Below are 24640 nucleotides of genomic sequence, written 5' to 3'. Positions count from 1 at the left end.
TTAACTCTAATCCCCTCAGCATACCTTTTAGCTACTTGTTATCCCTGTTTTACAAATGAACCATCAGAAGCTCTGGCAGGCTCCTCAAACTCAGGATATTTGTGTAGCTGGAGCCTCCTCCATCAGGATTGGGAGTGACAGCGAGGAGACATTTGCATGGCTGGAGCTCATCATCAGGGTCGGGAGTGACAGCGCTGGTGCCAGGAGTGTGGTGTGTGCGTCCCCATGTGTCTAAGGGACCACATATGCCATGCTAGCCTCATGCACATTCACTCTGTCTCTGCAGAATTCCATCCCAGCGGATAGTTGCTGCTCCTGTTGTGCAGAAAAAGCAGCTCGAGAATAAGTAGCCCATGGCAACTCCGAGGGGATCCCACTTCAGGAAGTGGTGAGGGTGGACACAGAGGGGGGTGTCTGAACAGGACAGTGTGCAGTCTCTTCCGGCTGGAAATGGCACGGTGCGCCCCTCCTGCTCCCGTTGCCACTCACTCCAGGGACTTTCTTCCAGGTTTTGTGTGTGCCCCGAGCGGGGTGCCTATGTGGGACTTTATCCAGCCAGTGGGGCTCTGGGTACAGGGAGATATTCTCCATTGAGTCCCCCAACATCTGTACCAGGAGTGAGGGAGAAACTGCATTTTATTTTGTTCGTGTTTCCAGCTTGAGAGTAAGCAGTGCATGCTGGGAAGAGAGTCCCCCCTAAACTCCCAGCACTCAGGTCCAGAACCAGGCACCCCATTAACATCTGATGCTGAGTGTGCAAGCGGGCAGAATGGCACATTTAAGTTCAAAGAGAAAAGGGCTTTGGGCAGCTTAGATTCAAGGCTCATAAGCCTTGGACATCAAATAGCTCTTACCAATGACATTTTGATAAATTAAGTGTAAATGAAGCTGAAATGCCTCATTCTGCTTCGCCCCTCTGGGCCCCTTTGAGAAGGGATTTTGGAGAATTTGCCAGAGACCCAGGGGACAGGGGCACAGGCGTGCTGTGCCCTCAATCCCCGGGAAGGTTGTCCAGAACGTTTTCCTGCCAAACAAAAAAAAAAAAAAAAAGAAAAAGAAATACAGCCTTTAGTCCCCCGGGAGGACTTTTCACCTTGAAGCCAGAGACTATTTTAACTGCAAATAGGTCATGGAACGCTTCTCACACAGGACAGTTCAGATCCCTGGGCAGAGCTGGGGTGCCTGGCACTTTCTCTTTGTCAGCTGAGCTCCAGAAGGGCTTGCCACTGCCCCCCATACCCAGAATGCTGAGCATCTCTTCTAACTTAGAGCAGGGGGTAAGGCAGCCCCAACTCTCTCCCTCCTGACACACCTCAGTGGTTCTGGGGCTGCAGAGAGACTCAGGCATGCACCCCTGTTTCTGCAGGCAAGAGAGGGGCTGGTGGAAGCTTAGAGTGCCACTGCACACACCCCAGAGAAGTCCCAGCAAGGGCCGTGGTAGGTGGGTGGTATGTTGCAGAATGAAGGGATGGGCAATAAGGGTACCCACCTCTTCCATTCTTTTCTCCCACAAAGCATCTGGGGTCTCTTTCCTCTGTGGGGTCACTGAGCATGAGTCTAGGCAACCCCTGACTCAGGGAAGGACCCGGCCAGGGTTCTGTCTGCCTTTCACACTAGGACAGGTTTTCTGGGGGAGAACTTCCCAGCCTTGAGCTCTGCTGTGCTTAACGTGTCCTCGGCAGCCACAGCCTGGAATCTCCGACCCCCTGGGTATCTGAAGCAGTCAGGGAAATGCGCATCAGGAGTTGGCTTCACAGGGATGATTTCTGCCTTCCCCGCCGAGTGCCAGCTGTTAAAGGGGAGACAGGGGCCTGTGAAGGAAATGTCTTCATTAAGACATCTGCAGGCCTGCTAGGAGCTCAGCTTGCTGTCACAGAGACCAGACAGACCATAGGGAATTGTTGGGAGCAAGATGGGAGGAGGCTTGGGAAAAGGGGAACTTTGCTATATCTTCTAGGGGCTGTATCTCTGCTGCCACTAACCAGCAAAAGTGAAATTTTGCCTACAGGTCATGCCCTGTCTCCCCTTTGGCTTCTTGTCCCAAAACACTCCTCTTGGCTGCCCAGTCTTTGTTACTCAGCTCCTGTTGGTCTCCGTACCTGAGTGTTTGCTGACATAGCTCTCCCCTGCCTTTGCATGTCTCTCCTTATTTATGAACCCTGGGACTGGGGGCTTGTTAACCTTGAGGATGGATTTCCTGTCTAGACTTATTACTTCCTGCACCTTCACCATCTAGTTTCACATCAGTTGTAGCTTAGGTTAAGACAGACATGGAGCAGGGCTGAAGTGATAGCATAGCGGTTTGCAAGAGTATTTGCCATGCATAGAGCTGGCCCATGTCCTACCCCTAGTATCCCATATAGTTCCCCTGCTAGAAATGATTTCTGAGCACAGATCAGAAAAAAAACCCTGAGTGCTACTGAGTGTGGTCCAAAAATCTCATCCCCCAAAAAAGACAGATAAAGAACTCGCTCATGTTCTGCTTAGAGCCCAGGTACAGTGGCGTAGGATGTGTGCCAGGCACTCCCCAACCCTCCCACCCCTGTTCACCTTGTTCGAGCATCACATGCCTGGCTGTGGTATTCACCTAAAGCTTGACTTGCTTCCAAGATCCCTTTCCACTGCCCTGGGCCCATGTCTTCCTGCAGAGGGATCTTCATCCTTCACACAGTCACCCCAACTGTATGGGAATGAGACTGGTGTATAAAAATAATGAGGCGATGGCATGTGGTCTGTGCATAGTACACTTCTCAACAAAGAATGCCTGGGGAACAGAGGGGAAAAGACAGAGCAGGGCCAGCACTGGCTCCTGCAGAGTGGATGTTACTAATAGCCGTTGTTTACCAAGTGCTACCTGCCAGGCATTTATCACGCACCATTTCCTCTCCAACCACCAGCTTCCAAGATAAACATTATTACTCACGTTGTATAATGAAGATGCTCAAGTTAACTCTAGCTTCAAAGAGGCGAACTGAAGGTCATGCCACTAATGAGTGACTGATCTGAACTTCACATCCAGGCTGGTGTGACCTGGTGCCTGGTCATTCTCACATGCCTCCAGAAGTCAACTTTGAGCTGGCCCCAGTGGCCCAGCTGGTGCGTCAGGAAGAAGAGCAGCACTTGGAACTGGAGCATGGCAGCAGCTTAAAGGGCTGGATGGTGTGATTTGTGTGTATCATAGGGCAAAGGGCACTTTAGAAAGACAGTTGGAAAGGGTCCAAGTCTCTTCTAAATCAAGTAGGAGTTACTGGAGCTTTTGAAGTGAGGCAGTGATTTGATGAGTCCTTTGGTAAAATAGGCACTGGAGCAATGGATTTTAAAGTGTATGGTTCAGACCATCCTCAGCTGTACCCTAAACTGATCAGAAATCCAAGTGCCAAACCCTGCTCTGCATCTCTGCGTCATAAACTTCCAAGCCCCATTTCCACAAACATTCAGCACCCTGCATTTAGGCCACTTTCATTTAGCAGGCCCTCCAAGGGCTTCAGATGCATGTCCAGGCCTCAGCATTTAACAGTGCAGAATCATTGTTGGGGGAATAGTTGGCTGGGTGAATAGTTGAACGGGTGGCTAGATGATGAGTAGGTGGGAGGGTGGTAAGTATGGGTGAATGACAGATAAATGGGGCAGGTGAGTAGAGAAAGATGGAAAGTGGGTGGATGTTATAGGTGGCAGGTGGGTTGATAGAGGGATGGAAGGATTGCAGATGAATGGGGGGACAGGTGGGTTGATGAAGGAATGGATGGAGGATATGTGGATGGGTAGATTGTGGATTGCTGAATGAAGGATAGTAGATGGGTTGATGGAAGGATGGATGCATGGATGGATGGAAGGATATGTGGATGGTAAATGTATAGAAGGGTGGGTGGATGGAGGCTGAGTGGATGGACCAGTGAATGGAAGGGTGGGAGGGTGGATAGATGGATAGATTGATGGTTTGTGGGTGATTGGACAGATGGTGGATGGGTTGATGGAACATGGATAGGTGGATGGATAGATGGAGGATAGATGATAGGTGGGTGGTTGAACAGATTTATGGATGGGTGTTTGGTGGGTTGCTGATGGGATGGTGGATGATTGAATGGTGGATAGATGATGGGTGGATAATTGAATAAAAGTGTAGATGGATGCTTGGATGGGTTAGTGGATGGATGGATTGATGGTGGTTTATAGATGCTGCAAGTTCTTCAGCCCTCATTTAATATTTAAGGAACCAAGCAGGGCAAAGTAGTCAGACTGTGACCCATTTATATATTAATAAATTGAGGTTTTAAGGTTGGATCTGTCCCAGTCTCATAACTAAGATGTGGCAGGATCTGGATCTAAACTCTTGGGGCCAGTGGAGAGGGTCTCCATGTGTTCTCCATGCTCAGTGGTACCCTGGCACTGCCATGTCCCTCGTTGTCATTCAAATCCCACTGTTCCTATGCCTAGTGGCCTCTACCCCTATTTCTTCATGTTCCTCTCCTGCCTTCCCTGAAATCTACCTTCCTGCTCTCAAGGACCCAATGTAGCAGCTCCTTCCAGCTTCTGGCCTCTGTGCTCACAGAAGTGAGAACTTGCTGTTCATCATGGCCTGGCCTCATCAACCTCACAGTCCTGGCCAGAGTCATTCAGCACCCTGGGGAACTGACTCCCAGACAGTTCTTTCTCCTGGGAATCCTACTGTGTGTCAGGAGGCATTGATTGTCAATCCTATCACCCTGAGAGCTGGGCTCGCTTGTGCCAGGGGCAATGTTGGCAGCCACAGAAATAGCTGTCTGAGAACCCCTCTTCCCTATCCTCTTTCCAGAATAATTAATGGGATTACTCTGTACCATGACTACAGGGACACTTAACAATGGAACTATCATTCATGCCCCTGGGGACCACTATGCAGATTAACTATGCCCCAGTTGTCGGCAGAGCAGGGCTATGAGGCACAGGCAGGAGATGTGAGCCGAGGGCGCTGTGGTCTGTGGCACAAAGGTTGTGTGAACTGGTGTCAGCCTGAGTGTTGTGAAATCAGCAGGAGCAAATACGGAGACACTCTTGGCCATCCGTAAACATCAGTAGGGAGCTAGGGCTCGGGGTTCAAGGCTCAGGAGAAGGCCTGGAGGGTAGAAGCCGACATGAGGACCAGAGACAGCAGAGTCACAGGAGAGAACATTTGTCATTCAGGAAGTTGTGAACCCCAACCTCATAGTGAATCCATAAAACTTATCACTAATTATCCAAAGGGGCCCCAAAACTGCTCATATATCCTGGACCCACTCTTGCCAGTGGTTCAATATGAGGCCTGGTGTTGTGGTTTTCAAGGCCCTACAGTGCCTGGAATGACACAATCAGCCCTTGTTGGTGCTGTGGAGCCTCTTGGCCTGCACTCAGTGGGACTCAGGGGACCACGTGGTGCTAGAGACTGAGCTGAATGCAAGAGCCTGGGACAGCCTAGTGGGCCAGGCAGGGACTTGTGCATTCTTGGCTCCTGGGAAAATAAGTTCAGAGAAGCTAAATAAGTTGCCTGAGGTCACACTTCTGGCAATAGGCAACCTTGATGCAGCACCTGATAACTACTGCTTGGTAGAGTCTTGAACCCAGGATAGACTTACTTCTGCACACTGAAAGAGGGATGTGTGCGGGGTTGAAGAGTAGCAGCTCCCAGTAGTAGGAAGATCCCCTGCACTCTGCCTTTTTTTCTCTAAAGACATGGTCCTTGGGGAATTGGACAAGCTGTTGAGTTGGTCCCTGTGGGACAGACAGAAGGGGAGTTGGGTCCTGTTGGAGACAGACAGGGAGTTGGGCCTATGGAAGATAGACATGGAGCTGGCCATTGCCCCATCCAAACTGTAATCACAGATGCCATTAGAATGAGCAATAGTACCTCCAACCTTCTCTTTAGTTTAACTTTTCGGGGGAGCATATCATGCCGGATTCTCTTCAGACCTTACACATGTGTCACTGTCACACATTACCTCATCTCACCTTCCTCCCACCTCATGCCCTTCCTCTGTGAGATCCACCATAGTTTTCTCTGAGGCAGGATTATATTGTTTCTCCAGTTTGTTTGCTTTAATCATTCATATTCCTGGGGCTAGATCAATAGCACATCAGGGAGGGTGCTTGCTTTGCACACAGTTAACTCGGATTGATTCCCAGCATTTCATCTGGTCCCCTATGCCTGCTAGGAGTGATCCCTGAGCACAGAGCTGGGAGTAAGCTCTGAGCAACACCAGTGTGTCCTAAAAAAAGTAAATAAACAATTTCTATTCCACATGTAACTATCATATAATTGCCTCTCACTCACTTACCCATTTCATGGGGGCACAGTCAGGTTGCAGTCCAGCCATTTGTTCCCGAAGGGCCCAGTTTCATTTTTCTAATGGCTGGGTTGTTGTCACTGCGTGTAGAAACCACGGCTGTTTTACCCCAGCATCTGCTGGTGGGCCTTTCTTTCTCTGGTTCCTTTGTAAGCTATTGTGAATAATGTTGCTATGGACCTCAGAGTGCAGTATCCTTTCCAATTAGCATTTTCACATCCTTCAGATAAATTGCTTAGGAATGATACTGCTGGAATATAGAGACTTTGCGTGTGTATGTATTATTTTCTTTGTAGTACCAGGGATCAAACCCAGCTTTTATGCTTACAAGGTATGTGCTTTACCATTAAGCTAACCTCTTGCCCCTCATTTATAGTACATATATATATGTATATATATATATAATTTTTGTTTTTGCTTTATTTTTGTGGGGGAGCCACAACCGCAAAACCAGGGATGCTTACAGGCTTCCTCTGCACTCAAAAATTACTCCTGGTGGAGCTTAGAGGACTTAGGATGCCAAGGCTTGAAACCAGCTAAGCCACTTGCAAGTCAAGCACCCATCCTGATGCATTATGGCTCTGGCCCCCTCATTTCTTTATTTTTTTATTTTATTTTTTTTGGTTTTTGGGCCACACCCAGTGCTGCTCAGGGGTTCCTCCTGGCTGTCTGCTCAGAAATAGCTCCTGGCAGGCACGGGGGACCATATGGGACACCAGGATTCGAACCAACCACCTTTGGTCCTGGATCGGCTGCTTGCAAGGCAAACACCGCTGTGCTATCTCTCCGGGCCCTCTCATTTCTCTATTTTTAAGGAACTTACATACCCTTTTCCAGAGAGATTGCAATCATTTCTATTGCTATTGAGTTTGTACCTTTGAGAGTGTCTTCTCCACATCCTTGCCAACATTTGTTATTTCTAGTCATTTTGACATATATTCTCCTAGGTGAGGATCCAAAAATCATTGTTTGTGTGTTTTTTTTTTTATTTGCATGGCCATTCCAGTAAGGGATTTTGAGCATTTTGTCATGTTTCTATGATCTATCAGTACATCTTCATTGGAGAAATGTTTAGTCAGTTTTTGGGGTAGTGTTGCTTGCTTTCCTTGCTTGCTGTTGACTTACATGCATTCTCTATACATTTTTGCATAGTAGCTATATGATATTGTATATACCACCTCCTAGTTGCTAGTTGCCTTTTTTAATGGCCAATTTCTTTGCTGTGTAAAAGACTTTGACTTTGCTGGTGTCCCAGTTGTTTATTCTGGCTTTGATTTATTTTCCCTCATCATTGCAATAGTATCTCCAAGTCCATCTCTGATGTTGAGGTCTAGGGTGTCTCAACCGTGTATTCTTCGATGTATTTTAAGATTTCTGGTCTAAAAATCTCAGTGTGTGAGCCATTGTGGGGTTCATTTTTCACCTCCAGCACTATACAGTGGTTTAATTTCTTTTAGCACTGTTTGTTGAAAAGACTTTCATTTCTCATTTCTCCGTTGTCTGGTTTTGGCGCTGGAATTATAGATCAGCTGATAGAGCTCGGGGTTTGCTGAGCCCTTCTGGAAGGAGAAAGCACCCATATGGTTAAACAGGTTTGCAGTCAGTCTCCTCGCCACGCCTCGTGCATCTCTCTGCACGTGTGTGGAATCAGGAGACAGTGGTTAGTTGTGCGCTGAGCACAAAAAGCTGCCAAAGACCCCTGAAACCATGCACGTGCTTTGTAGTTAAGCCCTTTAACCTTCAATCACATCACTTTAAAAAAAATGTTAGGTATGGGAAGCTGAAGTGCTAGCATGGCGGGTAGGGCAATTAGCAGTGCATGTAGCTCACTTGGGTTCAAATCCTCAATACCCTATGGTCCTCTGAGCCGACCAGGAATAATTCCTGAGTGCAGAGCCAGGAGTAACCCCTAAAAACCACTGGGTGTGGCTCAAACCCCCCCCCCAAAAAAAAAACAAAAATTAGAACCTGGAACAAAATATAGCAGTAGGGCTTTTGTCTTGTATGCAACCAGCTGAATTTGATTCTTGGTATCTCATGTGTCCCACAAGCCTACCAAGAGTAATTCTTAAGTATAGAGCCGGGAATTTGGACACAATAGAATATAGCACCCCCCCCCCAAAAAAAAAGTAAAACAAATTTCATTGAGGGACTGGAGAACACCTCAATATAGTATAGTATAATACTGTGCTATATAGTATAATAGGTAGGAGCCTTGCTTTGCATCCAGCTTAACCTGTGTCTGATCCCTAGCATCCCATTCAACGATAAGGGGAAATCAATGTTTGGTGGGTCATACGGGTGCCAGGGATTGAATCTGGCTCAGCTGCATGCAAGGTAAGTGCCTTTATCTGCTGTACAATTGGTTTGGCCTCGACACTGACATTTTTTGAAACAGATTTTTTTTTTAAGTAAAAAATAGATTTTATTTGGAAGTACTAAGGAAGGGGAAGGGGAGAATGAGAGAGAAAGAGAGAGAAAGGGAGATAGAGGAAGGAGTAGAGAAAGAGAGAGAGAATAATAAGTAACACACTCAAGAGAGGGCCCCCGGTATACAACCCAATGTGAATAAGAAGGTTCCCATCTCAGGTGCCTTAAACAAGATTCTTTTTTTTTTTTTTTTTATAACTTTTATTGAGACCAATGTGAATTACAAGTCTTTCATGGTTATATTTAAGGTACTTAGTGAGTGAATTAGGGGCAATCCCACCAGCAGTATTAACTTCCCTCCTTCCCTGTTCCCAGCATGCACCTCCACCCTTATTCCCCCCCCCACCCCCCCCCCATCTGCAAGTATGACAACTACCTTTTTGTATAGCTTGTTGTAGTTTGGGTCTCTTGATTCTATTGTTGTTGACTTTGGGTTGGGTATTTAGGGCTGGTCATTTTTTATTTCCACTCAGTGCTCATGAGACTGCTTTGCCCCTGGTAACCATCCACGTTTTTTTTTCTCAGTTTTGTAGGAAGACATAGAAATATGAGGCAGAACAAGATGATTCATGCTCTTATGGTTCTGTAAAAAAAACATTAAAACAAGATTCTTATTTGTTTTAGTTGGTTTGGGGGGCCACGATTGGCTCTTCATTGGCTATTCATTGGCTATTCCCAACTCAGTGTTCAGGGATATCTGAAGCAGTTCTAGGGAACCATGGGGTGCTGGGGATCAAACCCAGTTCTCCCACACAGAAGCACATGCTCATCTCATGGAGCTCCTGCCTGGCCCTATTCTGAGGACTTTGGAGATGAGAAAACCAGTGCCCAGACTTAGGGTGGTGATGGCAGAGTGGGTACCCATGACTAGGAAGCAGGATCCTCCTAAAAGATATATGAACACCCCCATCAGTATCCAGAACCCACCAGAACTCCTGTATCATGTTACACACCCCACTTTCTTCCTGAAGCCTGGTTCATGTCTAAAATTCTGCCCTCCCCACCCCCCCCCCCGGAATCCAGGGTAGCACATCTGAGTGACGCTGACTTAATATTCATGGGGGGATTTAATTGAACTCCGAAGAAATTCATCCAACCTCTAAGAGCAGACTGTCGCCATCGAGAAATAGCACCGCTGAACCAGGGACCTCGGGGGACACGCTGCTTCCCAGAGGCGAAAGAAAGTCTTTGGGCGTTGGGGCCCCTGAATACTCCATGCCCTGGGCATGCCCTATGCCCCAAACCCATGAGTATGTGTCACATTCAGATGGTTTGGACTGTGGCCTCCCTGGGAACAGGAAGTGGGGGTTCAGACAGCTGGTATTAGAGTGTGGGCGAGATAGCCACATGTCCCCCTTTTCCAGGCTCCCCTATCCCAGTCTGAAGAAGGAGGGGTAGCCAGGTCAGTACATACCATCCCCCATGCACAAGGCAGCCAAGCAGGTGCTATGTGACCCCTCGGAGTGCAGCAGCCCCAGCTTGCGGGGGGGGGGGGGGGGTTGGGGGCAGTGTGGGTGGACAGCCACCTGGTATACTATTTAGGGTGTCTGCAGTAATTTCTGCCAGTACAGGCAGTGGGAGATGGGGTAGCCCCAATTCCTTCAATTGCATGTGCCCATGTGACTCACATCCCCTCCTCTGGGCTTCTCCCAAGTAGTAGGATGGGGTGGGCGCCCAGCAGGTAGATCTGCCCAAGGTCAGAAGTGGGCAGAGAATCTCAAAGAGAGTCTCCCAGGAAACTGGCCAGTGACGCACCCTAGAGCTGGAGAGAATCTGGGAGCAGATCCAGGAGGTAGTTCATTTCCCCCTGGGGCCCCCACTTCAGGCTGGGCTGGGTCCCCTAGCATCATCATCATCATCATCATCACTGTCACCCTCATGCTGTCCTTTCCAGGGGTGTAATTAGCACTGGCCACCCGCCCCTCACTGACAGCAGCCCTAATTATCAGAGAGAGAGGGCTCCCTAGGAACAGCATGGGGGATAGGAGCCAGCATCTGTGAAGGGGAGCTCGGGGTTTTAGGGTTTGGGAGGATGAGCAGTTCTTGACTGAGTAGAGCTGCAAAAAACTGCTTTCCTGTAGGACACTCCCTCCACAGGGCAGGCCAGAGCCTGTGGCTCCTTCTTCCCTGCACTGCTGGCTCCCGAGGAGTCGCACCTGTGGACTTGACTCTCTGCTTTGGAAAAAGAATATCCTGAATGGAGTCTAGCCTGCAGGACCCAGTCCTCCCCAGAGCAAGTTCCTGACCCACTAGGTTCCCCATGTCTCTGTAATCTGTCCAGGATCTTCTTTCAGCCCCATGAGGCCCACAGTTCCCACCTGCCTCAGACCTAAGCCCAGTCTGTCACCTCCCATGGGAAGGTTCAGCCCTGTGTCACCCCTGTGTCTGCCTCTCCATTTTCCTAGAACCCCACTCATGGCTTAGAAGAGCAGTCGGGAAAGGGGCAGGATGAGCATTAATTTAAAAGTTTGGGCATTGGAAGAGAGGGTTTGGGTTCTGCAGACTATCCCCTCCTCCCAAGACCCTTCCCGGCACCTCTGATCTCGGTGGTTTCATGTTCTCCTTTGTCCCAAAGGCTCCACCACATCCCCTCTGCCTTATCCTTTCCCCAGAAGGCAGGCTGGTAGGCCCTGGATTTGCACCTCTCCCTCCCTGCCTCTGGACCCAGGACTGAGTATTGGGATTCTCTAAACCTTTTCAATCCCATGACTCTCGGGGGAACAAAGGTTTTGGAGACTGCTGGGTTCAGCCTGTTGTGTGTTCTGGTGGCTTCTCATTGGATCCCAGTACTGTGATTGCAGAGTTTAAAGAAAGGACAGTTCGAAATGGGAGGCTCCTTGGGCTAAGCTGCAAGGGAATCAGGAGCCATGCAGATGGGACCCAGAAGGGACCAAAGAGCTTCAGGCGTGTGCCCCACCACCACCATGAAGGGCCAGGGGCTCGAGTCAGATAGGGACAGCATCAGATGACCAGAGAAGAAAGATCTGGAAGGTGATGCAAGAGAAGATAGCAGAGAGGCCAGTGCAGTGGCGCAGTGGTAGGGTGTTTGCCTTGCAAGTGACTGACCTAGGAAGGACTGTAGCTCAATCCCCCTGTGCCCCATATGGTTCCCCAAGTCAGGAGCTATTTTGAGTGTAGAGCTAGGAGTATCCTCTTAGCGTCACTGAGTGTGATCCCCCCCAAAAAAGAGAGAAGACAGCAAATGGGAGAACAGAGAGGGAGTTGGGGGTTTATCCACACTGCCAAGGAGAATGAGGGTGCATGACAGTAATGAAAGAGTGTGGTGCCAAGCTGAAAATAGGGTAGTCCCTGGAATCTTCCAAGCAATAGGACAGACAGCAGGGCCAGGCAGGCACTTTGTGTCCCACTGGGGGTATCCTGGGTCTCAGGGGGGCCCCCATGCATAGAGCCAGCTCTGCCTGAAAGCACCCCAGTCCTGCCAATTCCAGATACTCCCCTGGCTCAGTCTTGGGGCAGGGGAGTGGAGGATGCCTCGAAAGGACCATTGTCATCACTATGTTCCTAGCCAGCCCCTTGTCATCGACCCAGTGCTGGCTTTGAGCCTGACATGTGCTCCGCCATCTCAGGCTGCTGCTCCTCTTCCCAGTAAATAGGCTTGTCCAGGAGCCAGTGGGGTGTTAAGGCTGAGTGGGTGACCAGGGTTCCAGCAGGGCCAAGAAGCAAGAACTGAGTGCAAACCACCATTCCCCCCCACCCCACCCCCCCCCACACAGGGTAACTGTGAGGTATTTTCTTCTTGTTCTTTCCCCAAAACACTTCTTATTCATTTTGTTGATTGGTGTTTTGATTGTATTCAGGTTGTTTTGTTTCTGGTTCTTACAAACCTTAAAATTCTTATAATTGTGTCCTTATAGCATTCATTGGATTTATGCTTGTCCAAGTTTCTCTGGAGTGTGGACGATGAACTGAAGATGCTAAAGCTTGCTAGTGCCTCGTTTGTGTGTATTTTTGTTTTTAGTATGTTTTGTATATTTGTTGTTGTTTGTTATTGGACTACCCTGGCAGTGCTCAGAACTCACTCCTGGCGGTACTTAGGGGATCATATGGAAAACCAGGAATGGAACCCAGGTTGGAGTGTGCAAGGCTAACATGCTCTCTTATGTACTATTGCTCCAGCCCCCAATACCCAGTTTTGTGCCCTACTTCTTCTTTTAACTGCCCAGAGAGGATCTCTGCTCTGAATTTTTCTCTCCCAGTTGCACAATTTTCTTCTGACTTGCCCGGCTTCCAGTCCTCGTGACTTGTCTCCCCCAAGTGGACAGGCCTGACTACTTGCTGTACCACACCTGCTCCTCCTCTGTGGTTGGTTTCTAGCACTTTATCACCTGCTCTGTGAGCAGAGCCGCCATCAGTGCCCCCCGATAAGGCACTGAGATCCTTGGACCTGAATGACCATCCAAGGAGCACCCCTTGGAGGAGGAAGCCCCCTGGGAGAGGAAGGCAAAAGCCCTCTTCTTCTCAGGTCTCACTCCTCTCTGGTGGCGGTTCATGGGAAAGCAGGGACCAGCGGGTCTCTTGGAGCAGAATGGAGAGAGCCTGGGAGTCACCCCCATTTTTCACTTTTTATTAAAAATCTCTTCCATTTGCACTCTGGTTCTTAGATGCCTGGCCTCACTTTCCGAGGTCTGAGTTTGTTAACCTGCCTTGGATCCCTCGACTGCCTTAGCAGACGGAACGTAAATTGCAAGTGGAGAGTGGTGGGGAGGGAGTCGATGGGGGAGAAACTGGCCTTTGCTGGTGGTTTCTCCTCCTTCTACATAAGTTATAAATTCCAGAGGGTATAAAATGGTGCATTGATTTCCTTCTTTATTGATAACTATTTAGAAAGGATATAGACATGTATGGGTTTGTGTGTAGGTGTTCATATGTATGTGAATGTGTCGGTGTGTATTTACTCAGAACTGATTAACCTATTGTAGATTGCGAGACATTTCCCTTGCTCTCATTTCCTTCTTTGTCTTTTCCATCGACTAATCTTAACCAGCATTGGCAGTTAAAAAAGAAAAAAAAGCCAAAATAGCACCAGGGTTGTGGTCCTATGGTCGGAGCACACGACGAATCTATGCAAAACTTCTAGTGGAATCCCAAGCACCATATGGCCCGCCCTAGGTACCACCAGGAATAGCCTCTCAGTGGTCCCTGAGAGCTGCTGGAAGTGGCCCCAACAGCCAGGAGTATCCCCCACTCTTATAAAACCAGGAAGCTGAAAACACACACTACTATGGTCTGAGGAGAATGAACAGGTTATGAAACCATCCTGGAACTCAGGCATGCCTGAGCCACTAGCAGCTCCTTGTCCTTCCAGTGAGAGTTCAAGTCACACAGAGGAAGCTGTGAGCGGGGACCAGGAGCCAGGGTTGGAGGACTCAGGAGTTCACAATTCCTCAGCCCTGATGCTTCTGAGGCAACTAGCTGTTGTTGCCTGCATTGTAGGTATTCGCTGAGGATTGCTAAGAGTCCTGGCTTCCGGTGGGTTTCACATCTTTAAAAGGTGATGGGAGCCCCAAGGGTGGCAGCCATTATGCCTGGTCAGTCAGTGGGTAAGTCAAGGGAACTCCTAGGTAAGGACAGAAGGCTGTCAAGGGATGAAGCAGAGATGGTGCTTTGCAGCAGGAGAAAATGTCCCCAGCCTAAGAGAAAGGCAGAGGAAGCCTGTGACACCCCTTTTCCTGAGGGCCTTCATTCATGCCAGACTCCTCACGTGAGACCCTGAGATAGAGGGTGGAGCAGAAATAGGGGAAGACAGCTGCTTCAGTTCATGCTGGGGTTTCACATCAGGGCCCTTTTCTTAGTCCTGCTGTTGTGCCCTGAGTTTTTATTTCTATAGCCACCTAAGTGGCAGTGACTTCAGGGATTCGAGGTCCTGCCCCTGCCCCTTAGGAAAAGCTTTATGACATAGAACTGTGTGCCCAAAGTCTGGATCTTCATTTGCTCTCTGAGAAGATGAATTAAACCAGCTCACTGTATTCAGAGGGTGTGTCAGTGCTATGGTGAAGCCTCTGTGCCCATTTCTCCCAGGCCTACCAACCTCATGGGTGTTTTTTCTCTCTCTCTCTCTCTCTCTCTCTCTCTCTCTCTCTCTCTCTCTGTCTCTGTCTCTGTCTCTCTCTCCCTCTTTCTCCTCTCTCTCCTTCCCTTCCAGAAAGCAGACCTGGCTGTGGCAGGCCTCACCATCACCGCTGAACGGGAGAAAGTGATTGATTTCTCAAAGCCATTCATGACTCTGGGCATTAGCATTCTTTACCGAGTTCATATGGTAAGAGACTTATTTGATAAGCATTTATGTCATTAGCATTATTTGCATGCAAACACCGCTACATGGGAATAATGAATGACTCATGGAAATATTTAGATTTCCAGACTTCAATGCAAATGTGCTGGGCTATTTTTTGTTCCCATCAGCTGCGCGGACGTGCACTTAGGGAGAGTAGAGAAAGTCCTTCTCCTGGGCTATGCTGGAAAATCATTTTTGCCTCACTGAGTAGGGAGAGTTGAGAGTGGGGGTTCAACCTGGAGACAGTGCTGGGGTGTCTGGGCCCACTGGGGCTGAGGGGTTAGAGAGATCACCCCAATATTCTCAAGGACTTCACTGTCTTCCAGTTTCACCTCCCCATTCTGGGCATTGCATCCAGAGAGGGGTGGGAATTCTTCCTTCTCAATTTTCTACCCCGGTGACTAAAGTGCCTCTGAAGTTACTTGTAGTGGCAACTGCTCCTAATACTGAATAAGTTTCAGAGAAAGGAGAGATGTCTCTGGTGATGTTGACTAGAGTGAGAGTCGGAATGGATATATAAAAACACGCTTATATGCAGTGAAGGGTGGACTTGGCTTCCTACCTCAGACAGTGGCGTTAGATTCACCCTTCAGAGAATGGACATGGATTCGTACCTCAGAGGATGGAGATGGATTCACACCTCAGCAATGGGCATAGATTCGCACTTTAAAAGATGGGCATGGCTTCACACTTCAGCGAATAGACTTGGATTCACTCTTCAGGAAGTAGACGATAGATTCACACCTCAGAGGATGGACATAGATTCGCTTTTCAGAAAATGGACATGAATTCGTACTTCAAAGAATGACATGGTCATGCAGGAGCATTGCAAGTGTGTTATTGTCTGTGCCCCATTCAGCAGGCAGGTAACCATTGTGTTGCCAGTGTGTAATCCTGGCTGTATTCCTTTCCTTTGGGATTCCTCCGTCTGCTCCCACAGGTGGAGACACAACCTTTCTTGTGCTTTGGTCAAAATTTTCTGACTGATAGGGAAGATCCCAGAACCCTGGGGGAACCAGACAGGTGAAAGAAGCATTTAACACTGAGTGTCACTTCTCCTTGCCCAGAGGCTTCCCTCAACTTCAGGATAGGCACGACCAAGATGATACCAGAAGCTGCCATGAAACTCCAGGCCCCTATACATTCCACATAGGACTCTGGTCCAGATGCTGTCATTTCTAGCACAACTGTATGGGTGCACCTGGGTTTCAGATGTTGAACATATCAGCTAAGGGAAGCAATTGTGCCTAGAGTTTTGGCCAACCATCAGTCAAATGTGCTGTCTTGAATCTTGAAGATGTGACTCACATCACTGACATGTCTGGGATTTTAGGTGATGCTGCTCTTGATACTGTGCATGGATCAACTCCAGTCCCTGCAAATCAGGTTCCCCAAAAAGGATTGGAGATAGCTTCCAAAGGATTGGAGATAGCCTGCCAAGTGGCCAGCCTGCACATTTTGAACTTAATGGTAGCCACACTCACATGAAGCAAATCCTTCTATGAGTGTCTGTGTGTGTTGCATACGTGTAATATGCATATGTTTATAAAAACACCCCACTGTGTTCTGTCTCTGTGCTGAGCCCCAACTGACACCATCTCCCCGGGGGGCCAAGCTTTTCTCCCTGCTCCCATACCAAGACACCAGCAGGCTACGCGGCTGTTCTGAGCTGATTTCTAACAGGGGGCCAAGCAGAAAAAAAATGTGAGTGTTGGCATCAACAGCTGACGCTAAGCAGAACTGACAGTTTATGCATTTATTCAACAAATATTTATTGAGTGCATTCTGTGCGCAAGGCAGTATGTTTCGAAAGTACCCAAAAGTCAGTGGGGAAGAGAACAAGCCTGCGTTGAGCAAACCAGGAGAGACCTTGGTTAGATGAAATCTGCCATGAACTTTCCTTGAGACAGAGACACGTGAGCATCACCAGTCACTGAGAATGTACCCTCCAGCATGGCGGGGAGCAGGGGTTGCTTCTGTGCTTGATCCTATCAAAAGGCTTTTGTGGCTTCTGTATTGCTGGGCCCCAGTGGAGGGTAGAGTCGGGCAGAGACTGGAGAGGCATCTACACACAAGCTTTGGGCCCAAATTGTCTGCCTTGTGTCCCAGATCTGGCTCTGACCTGCAGCCAGTCACCTATTTCTCCATCTCTTCATCTACAGAAGGGGGCCATCATGCAAATTTCATGAGCTTTTCCCAGTGCCCAGCAGATGCCCATAACCATGGGCAACATTTCCTATAGTGAATGTGCATGAATTGGTCCCCACTGCCTTCCGTACTGCCAGTTGAGAATTAAAGTTGCTTTTTTTTTTTTTTTTTTTTTGGTTTTTGGGCCACACCCTGTGACGCTCAGGGGTTACTCCTGGCTATGCGCTCAGAAGTTGCTCCTGGCTTCTTGGGGGACCATATGGGACGCCGGGGGATCGAACCGCGGTCCGTCCTAGGCTAGCAGGCAAGGCAGGCACCTTACCTCCAGCGCCACCGCCCGGCCCCTAGAATTAAAGTTGCTTTTTTTTTTAAAGTCTTTTCTGCTTCAAGTCATTCTGTGGCTGCCCACTTGCGGAGCCCACCCCCCTTGGCACTGAGAAGGCTCCACATTCCTGGGCCCTCTCTTGCTCTTGGTTGAGAATTTTTCTTTTCCTGTGCATACTGCTTCCCCCTCAAATCAGATCTGTCCTGCTTCTCGCTCATCACCTTGCCCTCCTTGGGCATCTCACAAAGCTCTTCCCTTGGTCTTTGGCCCTTTGACTAGATGCCTCCTGCTCTTCCAGGAGATTCCACAGTAGACACAACTTGCCACTGCCCAATCTGCAATGCAGAAGCCCCCAGATTTCAAGCACAGAATAAGGGACATTAAATCAATTTTTTTTTCCATTCTGATCTTTACCCCATGCTGATGCTCAAGAAAAAGAGAAATGGGAAGTGGATATATCTTAGGCTCCCCTACCTTAGCTGCCATCCTTTTATTGCCCTCTCCCCCACCCCCAAAGATTACATAGCCTCAAATGAAAGCATCACCTTTGGGGCCTGAGTATAGGGTAGGGTGTTTGCCTTGCAAGCAGCTGACCCAGGTTTAACCCCCAAAATCCCATATGATCCACTGAGCCTACCAGCACAGGTTCCTGAGCAGAGCCAGAAGAAACTCTTGAGCACTGCCAGGTATGGCCCAAAGAACAAAAAGGGGAAGGCAGTTAAAAAAATAGAACTTAGGTCTGGACAAGCTTCTAAGCCACATATAGAGGATCCAACCACTAGAACCAGGGGTGTCCCCTGGTTCTTTGAGGGAGCAGGAGTCAAATGACGGATTGTCTGAAGTGCAAAAATCTTTTCATCTCGGCATATTAGTTCGTTTCTTCCTGTAGAAAGTTCCCTCATTCGATGCGTTAGCCTGGCCCCTTGGGTGTTTTGCAGCTCAGGCTTTATAGTATCAACACGCCCTTCAGCATTTGAGAAGCAAGTGAGGTGCAAGCACCCTGGAAGATCAGCAGAGGGGAAGGAGTGTCGTGATGGGTGTCAGTGCAGAAACTGTGTTTCTCTCTCCCCATTTTCTTCTCTCCCTGTATCCATAATTTGCCTACTGATGTTTCTCTCCAACTCATGTGGTGCCAAGTTTGTAATCTCCAGCACTCACCATGGGATGAAGCCTGCATTTCCGGCGCCAGAGTCAACCAAGGATTTCACAGTCTGCATCTGTCAGCCCCTGGATGATGGTTGGCTGGAAAAACACTGTGTGGCCTATTGAAGGAAGGAGCCTGGGCCGGTGTCCAGGACAAGATCATAGGTCAGCTCATTCGAGCCTGGCTGCTCTTTAGGGATGCCACACTGTCACTGAGTGTTTCCAGGGCAGGGTCTGTGACACTGTTTCTCACAGAAAAATCCTAGCTAGGGAGGCAGGACAGTGGGACGGTGCTGAAGCCTGGCTGTCTCCACTTTCGGCTCCTCGGATCTCCTGGCCACCTCGCATCTCTGATGTTGCATGGATCTCTCTGTGGCCAGGCCTGGTGACCTGGTGACCTTTCCTGGTCCTTTCTAAGCATCAGCTTCTCTCCACCACCCTACAGAGGGGTCCAGCCAGTGTCAGCGCATCTAAGTTGCCTTGAAAAAATGTGAACCTCCTGTTTGCCGCTGGTGAGTCTCGCATCACTGCTGGCTCACAGTGCAGTTTTATCTCACTTCTTTTTTTCTTGGAAACTGTTGACAAATGTCCTTTCTCTCAAGCAACACTATTAAAAAAAAAAAAGCAAAAGTGATTAAGGAGGGAGAGAGAAATCAGTGTCAATGTGAATTAGCATGCAGCATTTTTGCTGGGTGTATTTTTACTCGTTTTTTCAAGGAAATCTGTCTCTTTTCAGAAAGACTGTCGAGGAAAACAGAGAACAATGCTAAGTAAATCAGTGAATCATTTCTAATGCCACTTAATTCTTTGCTATAAGAAGGCGAGAAAATCTCAGTGTGCTGTTCCATATTGCTAAGAGACATTGTAGTCCGGATGATGGAAATACGGGTCTTGGGACACAGAGAGCTTTTCATTTTGCTTCTCCATTGTGTCCTCCTAATACACCCGCAAGTCTTTCATTCACATTATTCTGTTCCAGTGTCTCGCAAAGATTTGATAACACCCCTGGAGGTTCTGGAACCATAGTGGGGGGGAGGTAGTAGCTTCAGGTGCACCTGCGGGAGCTTAGAGCTTAGAGGGTGTGTTTGCTTAAAGAAACTTCGTTTGGAGCTGGAGACTACTCTCAGTGTACTGAGCACAGGTTTTGCTGCTGAACTCTTGGCGCCATGTCTTTTCTGTGTGGGGACCTTCCCCTCATGGGAACAACCTCCACCACCACAGATGTGACACAAAAATTGAAAACACAAAGAAACAGGAACATGCATTTCAGGAGCATGGAGGACACTGAGTGATCTTTATTGAAAAGGAGATAATAAGCCAAGGAGGGTTTTGGGTTACTCTGGTCTAGTCCTCACATTCCACCGTGTTTTCCCCAATTAGAGAGGACACATGTGCCACCAAGGGTCACTGGGCAAATTGGGGGCAGTACCAAGGACGTGTTGAGAGGTGCTTGCAGTGCCAGATTTCCGATCCCCCGTGGGGAAAATAGACATGCCTGCATCTGGGTGCTGTCAGTAAGAAACCAGGTAGTCCTTCCTGGAAATCAACACTACCTCTTCCAGCACTACCTCCTTCGAAACTGCCTTCCTTCTCTTACTGCATCTTGTCACCACTAACCGCCTGGAATCAGAGGTGGGAAGCATATGCCCGACCAAAATCTTCCCCAGACCACTACTACCACAGACATTTTACCAGGGATGATCATCCCAGAAGTCCGTTTGGGCATGAGGCGCCAGATTCCTAACAGTCTCTCCCAAAAGGGTCCGAGGACATGTGCTCTGGGCCCAGAGAGCCTGTCAAGAACCTACACACACCTGTCTCTGCTGCGGGAGCATTTCTCCCGACTTGCTGTTCAAATGCAGAGACTGACGTGCCAATGGCTTTGCCATTGGAGTCAGAGAGACCAGGATGCAGCTCAGGGAAGGCAGGGAGGGGCATCCTCTGTGGACCTTGCCTTTCTGTTCTCTCGTCTTCCTGCGATGAGCGAATGCTACTGTCTGACACTGTTTGCATCAACCTCCAGGACTGTTCTGAGGCTCTTGCTATACTGTCATTGCTTCCGAGCATACATAGGATGGAATATCGGTGGAATTCACAGGGCACTTATGGATGAAAGGAACCTGGACTTGTGAGGGATCTCATAGCTTCTGGGTCCTTCCTCACATCAGATGGTGTCAAGGGACACGGGCTCTGGTGGGGTCCAGTGGAAGCACTGGATAAGAGCAAATCTAGTTCGGATTTTTCAGATCCATCAGCCAAACTTGACCTGTCCTAGATGGTATGGGGCAAGAGCCTATTTGTAACCATTTAACCACCTTCAAAGCAGTTGTATTCAGCCAGAACGAGCCGGCCCACCTGGCAGCAACAAGATGTGTATAAATCAATGCAGATGCCCGTAAATACACCCGAGCCGTCAGACATGACGGCGAGTCATAAATAATAGATGTTTCAGAGGAGCCGTGAGGGGGGTGAGAGTGAGTGGGCTGGGATTCTGCCGGCTTTAGGGGAGAAGGCGTGGGATTAATTAGGGGAGTTTATTGAGGCAAGTTGTTAGATGAAACGGAGAGGATGCCGCCGCACAGCTGCCACTGGAATTGAGGCGTGCGGCCGGCCCTGTGGCCACCGTGTCGATGAGCGCAGAGAGCCGAGGCCACCCAGGATGGAAGCTCCTCGGTCTCCTTCACATCCCACTTGTGGCCATCTGTCAGCGGGGGGAGCTGGCAATTGAACCCAATCGAGCGAAGAAAAGCCTATCGCTTTGGATATAAGGGACTATCATATATTTGGAAGAAAGGAGGGTGACATCTGACTCCTGATTGGTTCCGAGGCCAAGATCTTGGGCATCTTTGGAAAAAGGAGGTTGTCTGAAGTATCCACATTAAAAACAACAACATACTTATTAGGGGGCCGGTCCTTGCAAGTACCATAGATGCTCTGGTGGCCTTGTATAAACAGCTGTGCTTGCTGAGACCCAGACCCCAACCATGTTCAAACTGTCCCCTTTCCTTACTCCCAGGTTGGCGCCATTCAATCGCGTGGTAAACTCAGCGCAGTGTGGTTGCTGGGTTTCCAGCCGAGTTGTGTGTCTGTCTTGGTCCTTGTTTACGTGGAGTCTCCGGGAGTCTGTTTTTTCCCACGGTCGTGCATTGTTTGTTCCTTATCACCCATAACCAAGAGTACAGCAGCTTTCAGAAGTGCTGTCCTGTCCCTCTGCTTCCCTCAGGCCAGGCGATCCGGGGTAGAGAGTTCTGACACGAAGCATCTAATGGAGTTTCAGATTTCTGAAAGCAACAAGGAGAAGATTGATTTTCCCTCTCTCCCTCCTGGATCTCGCTCCAAGGAGAGTCATAGTGTAGTAGTCCCAGTAAGACCCAAGTACATAATGTGCACAGAGGTTGGGGTGCAGGAGGGGCTCTAAGAGTAGTTGCAACTGCCACTGCAATAAGTGGGATGGGTGTGAGCCGCTCCTTCATCCTTCCTGGGGTTCTGTGTATAGTTCTTCTGTGGCCTGTGTCTTCAGTGGCCTGTGTCTCCCAAGGCTCGTGTCTTCTGTAGCTGCTACTGGCTCTATGGACATGTGGGGGCAGCCTGTGATGAGCACAGAATGTCCATCCAGAAACTCAGATTCTGTGCCCAAGTCTTCCTTCCTGTTAGACTTGACTGGATAGTCATCTCCCTACCACTTTTGTTCCCTGCATTCCTGAGCTCTGTGCCTCTGAAGGTTTCTGGGTTCTGTAATAACCCCCAAGTGTTCTGAGCCAATGAAGCCAATGACATATATGGCAGAGACCTTAATCGGTATCCCAGGGCAGATCCTGGTCACAGCCATTCCTGGGAAGTAGAGCAGGCCAGGACTGCCAACACTCACAATATTGCCCCATTAGTGAGGTAGGGATGCAAAGGGGGGGGTGCATCTTCTTTCTGAGCTGTGCTCCCAAGTGGGGTGGCTTCAGGAATGTGTCTTTGAGGATCCTAGTACCTGCCCTGCCATCAAACAGTAGGTGGCTAGGCCTGTAGGCCCGGGAATCTGTGTGAAGAAGGCCAAGGACCCCAGGTGGGTCCCATCTGTATTGGCAACCTTGTCACAGAGACAACACTATAGGGCTGTGGCATCTCCTCTGGAGCTACTGGAGACATTAAGTCACCTGGGGTTGGGCTTATTCCCTTCTGGAGGCTGAGTCCTGGGTGTCCAGGGGTGGGAGGTTGAAAGAAGCAGGACCCCAGGGTAAGAGGCCACTCTAAACAGGGCTCTCCAGAAAGAGTGGCCCCACTCAGCTTCTGCCGGCTGAGGGTTCAGCTCCCCTGAACGCATGTACTCTCCCATTTTGCAACCATCCCCAAATCTGGATCTCAGTGGCCATTCCGCATCATGGCCTGAGAGTGCTGGTTGCTCCCAGATAAGGCCATGATGGGGAGCAGGACATATTAGGAGGGAGCATGGCTGAAGGCCACCAGATTTCACCTTTGACCCAGCACCTGTGTGAGGCCACATTAGTTGCTCCCCCTGAAGCGGATGGGAAGCTCCAGCGCCTCTGCCCTTCATATCACTCAGAGGCTGATGCTGAGCCTGGCACCCAGGGTTTGTTCCTGGCTTTACCATTTGCTCCCATTGCCCCATCCTGGGCAGAGGACCTGACAGTGTTACAGCAATCCGTGGAGTCCCAGCTTGGTGTCTGTGCAAGTTTCCTTGGCACATCTCCTACACACCTTGGGCATGGGCTTTTGCATCTGTAGAAATATGTCTCCTGACACCATCCTGATCTTTACTCTCCTGGTGCATGAAATGCCTCCATGACTCCACATATCCGCAGCAGCCTGAAAACCCCTGTGTGCTTGAGCAGACAGATGGCAGAGGTTACCAGGGGATGGTGGTTGTCTTCATCTCAGCCCCAACAAACTCAGGCCTGCACATGGGCACAGGGTAGTGCTGAGGTCACTCCTACCCTCGGATGTGAGGTGCCAACGTTGGGCATGGAGGGGGGTTCCTCTCTCATCTTCAAGCACTTGGTTCAGACACAGATGGGGGTCTGGAAGCAACCCGTGCCCTAGTGTCAGAGATACAGAAACCCCCTGAACCTGAGGGCAAGTTCCACTCACAGTACCTCTGCCTCCTACTAGCTGTTTGCAGTGACCCCTGTCTTCCTCTCTCGCTAGGGACGCAGGCCCGGCTACTTCTCCTTCCTGGACCCATTTTCTCCAGGCGTCTGGCTCTTCATGCTCCTCGCCTATCTGGCTGTCAGCTGCGTCCTCTTCCTGGTGGCTCGGTAGGCGCCTCCCTGTCCCGGCAATGCCACCTTGTGCCCACCACTGGGAACTGCAGGGAGGGGGTGGGGAGCAGGAGAGGGCAGCAGAGACCTGAGTGCCAGACTGGAGGGAGGTGGGGCTTCACTGGTGGGGGGACGCAGCATCTTTAGGCTTCCTGGCCAGCCATGGGACTGGCACTCCCCGCCCACCCATCTTCTGAGATGGCTCACTGCTCCCCTCTTCCCCAAGCCCCTGCCTTCGCCTTCTGCCCAGTCTCCGACCCTCATACTGGTGCCAGGAGCCAGAGGAGGGACAGGAAGGCATGGCTGATGAAGCACTTGTGTCCATCCTTGCCAGGATCTGCCACAAAGTGCTGAGTGACGAGAAAACAGACACTGCTGAGTTTGGAGATGGAGGCTGGGCACAGGCAAGGAATGGGACTGCGGTGCCCAGGACTTGGCTCTGCCCTGCAGACATGACTGACCTGAAGGTTGGGCACCTCTGAGGGCAGATTGGGCAGGGCACACAGGGAAGATGAGTTTACAAGTTTTGTTCAGACTAACAGTCTAGTTTAGGGGTTTGGGAGCACAAGTCCTCTTGCTCCCCAAGATCCAGACCTCCAGGAAAATAGGGGGAGTGTCCTCACCCCAACACTCTGGAAGAACATGGTCACCCCCTCGCTCACTACCCAGGAGCAGAGCTGGTCACCTTGGGCTGGCGCTGCTCAGAATCCCTGAGGCCCAGGGGAAGGCACCATCT

The 24640-nt window shown here is 49.6% G+C and overlaps 1 protein-coding gene across 1 annotated transcript in view; it reads left to right on the top strand.

The window, feature by feature from the left end:
- GRIK4 (glutamate ionotropic receptor kainate type subunit 4) overlaps positions 1-24640 on the top strand; it is a 239295-nt gene that overhangs the window by 195174 nt on the left and 19481 nt on the right. Inside the window, exons 13-14 of the mRNA XM_049778002.1 lie at positions 14890-15003; positions 23792-23901. Of these exons, the coding sequence (XP_049633959.1) occupies positions 14890-15003; positions 23792-23901 (224 nt within the window). The remainder of the gene's footprint in view (positions 1-14889; positions 15004-23791; positions 23902-24640) is intronic.

This window comes from Suncus etruscus, chromosome 8 (genome assembly GCF_024139225.1).
Source record: "Suncus etruscus isolate mSunEtr1 chromosome 8, mSunEtr1.pri.cur, whole genome shotgun sequence".
Lineage (NCBI taxonomy): Eukaryota > Metazoa > Chordata > Mammalia > Eulipotyphla > Soricidae > Suncus > Suncus etruscus.
This window is presented reverse-complemented; position numbering and strand designations above follow the sequence as displayed.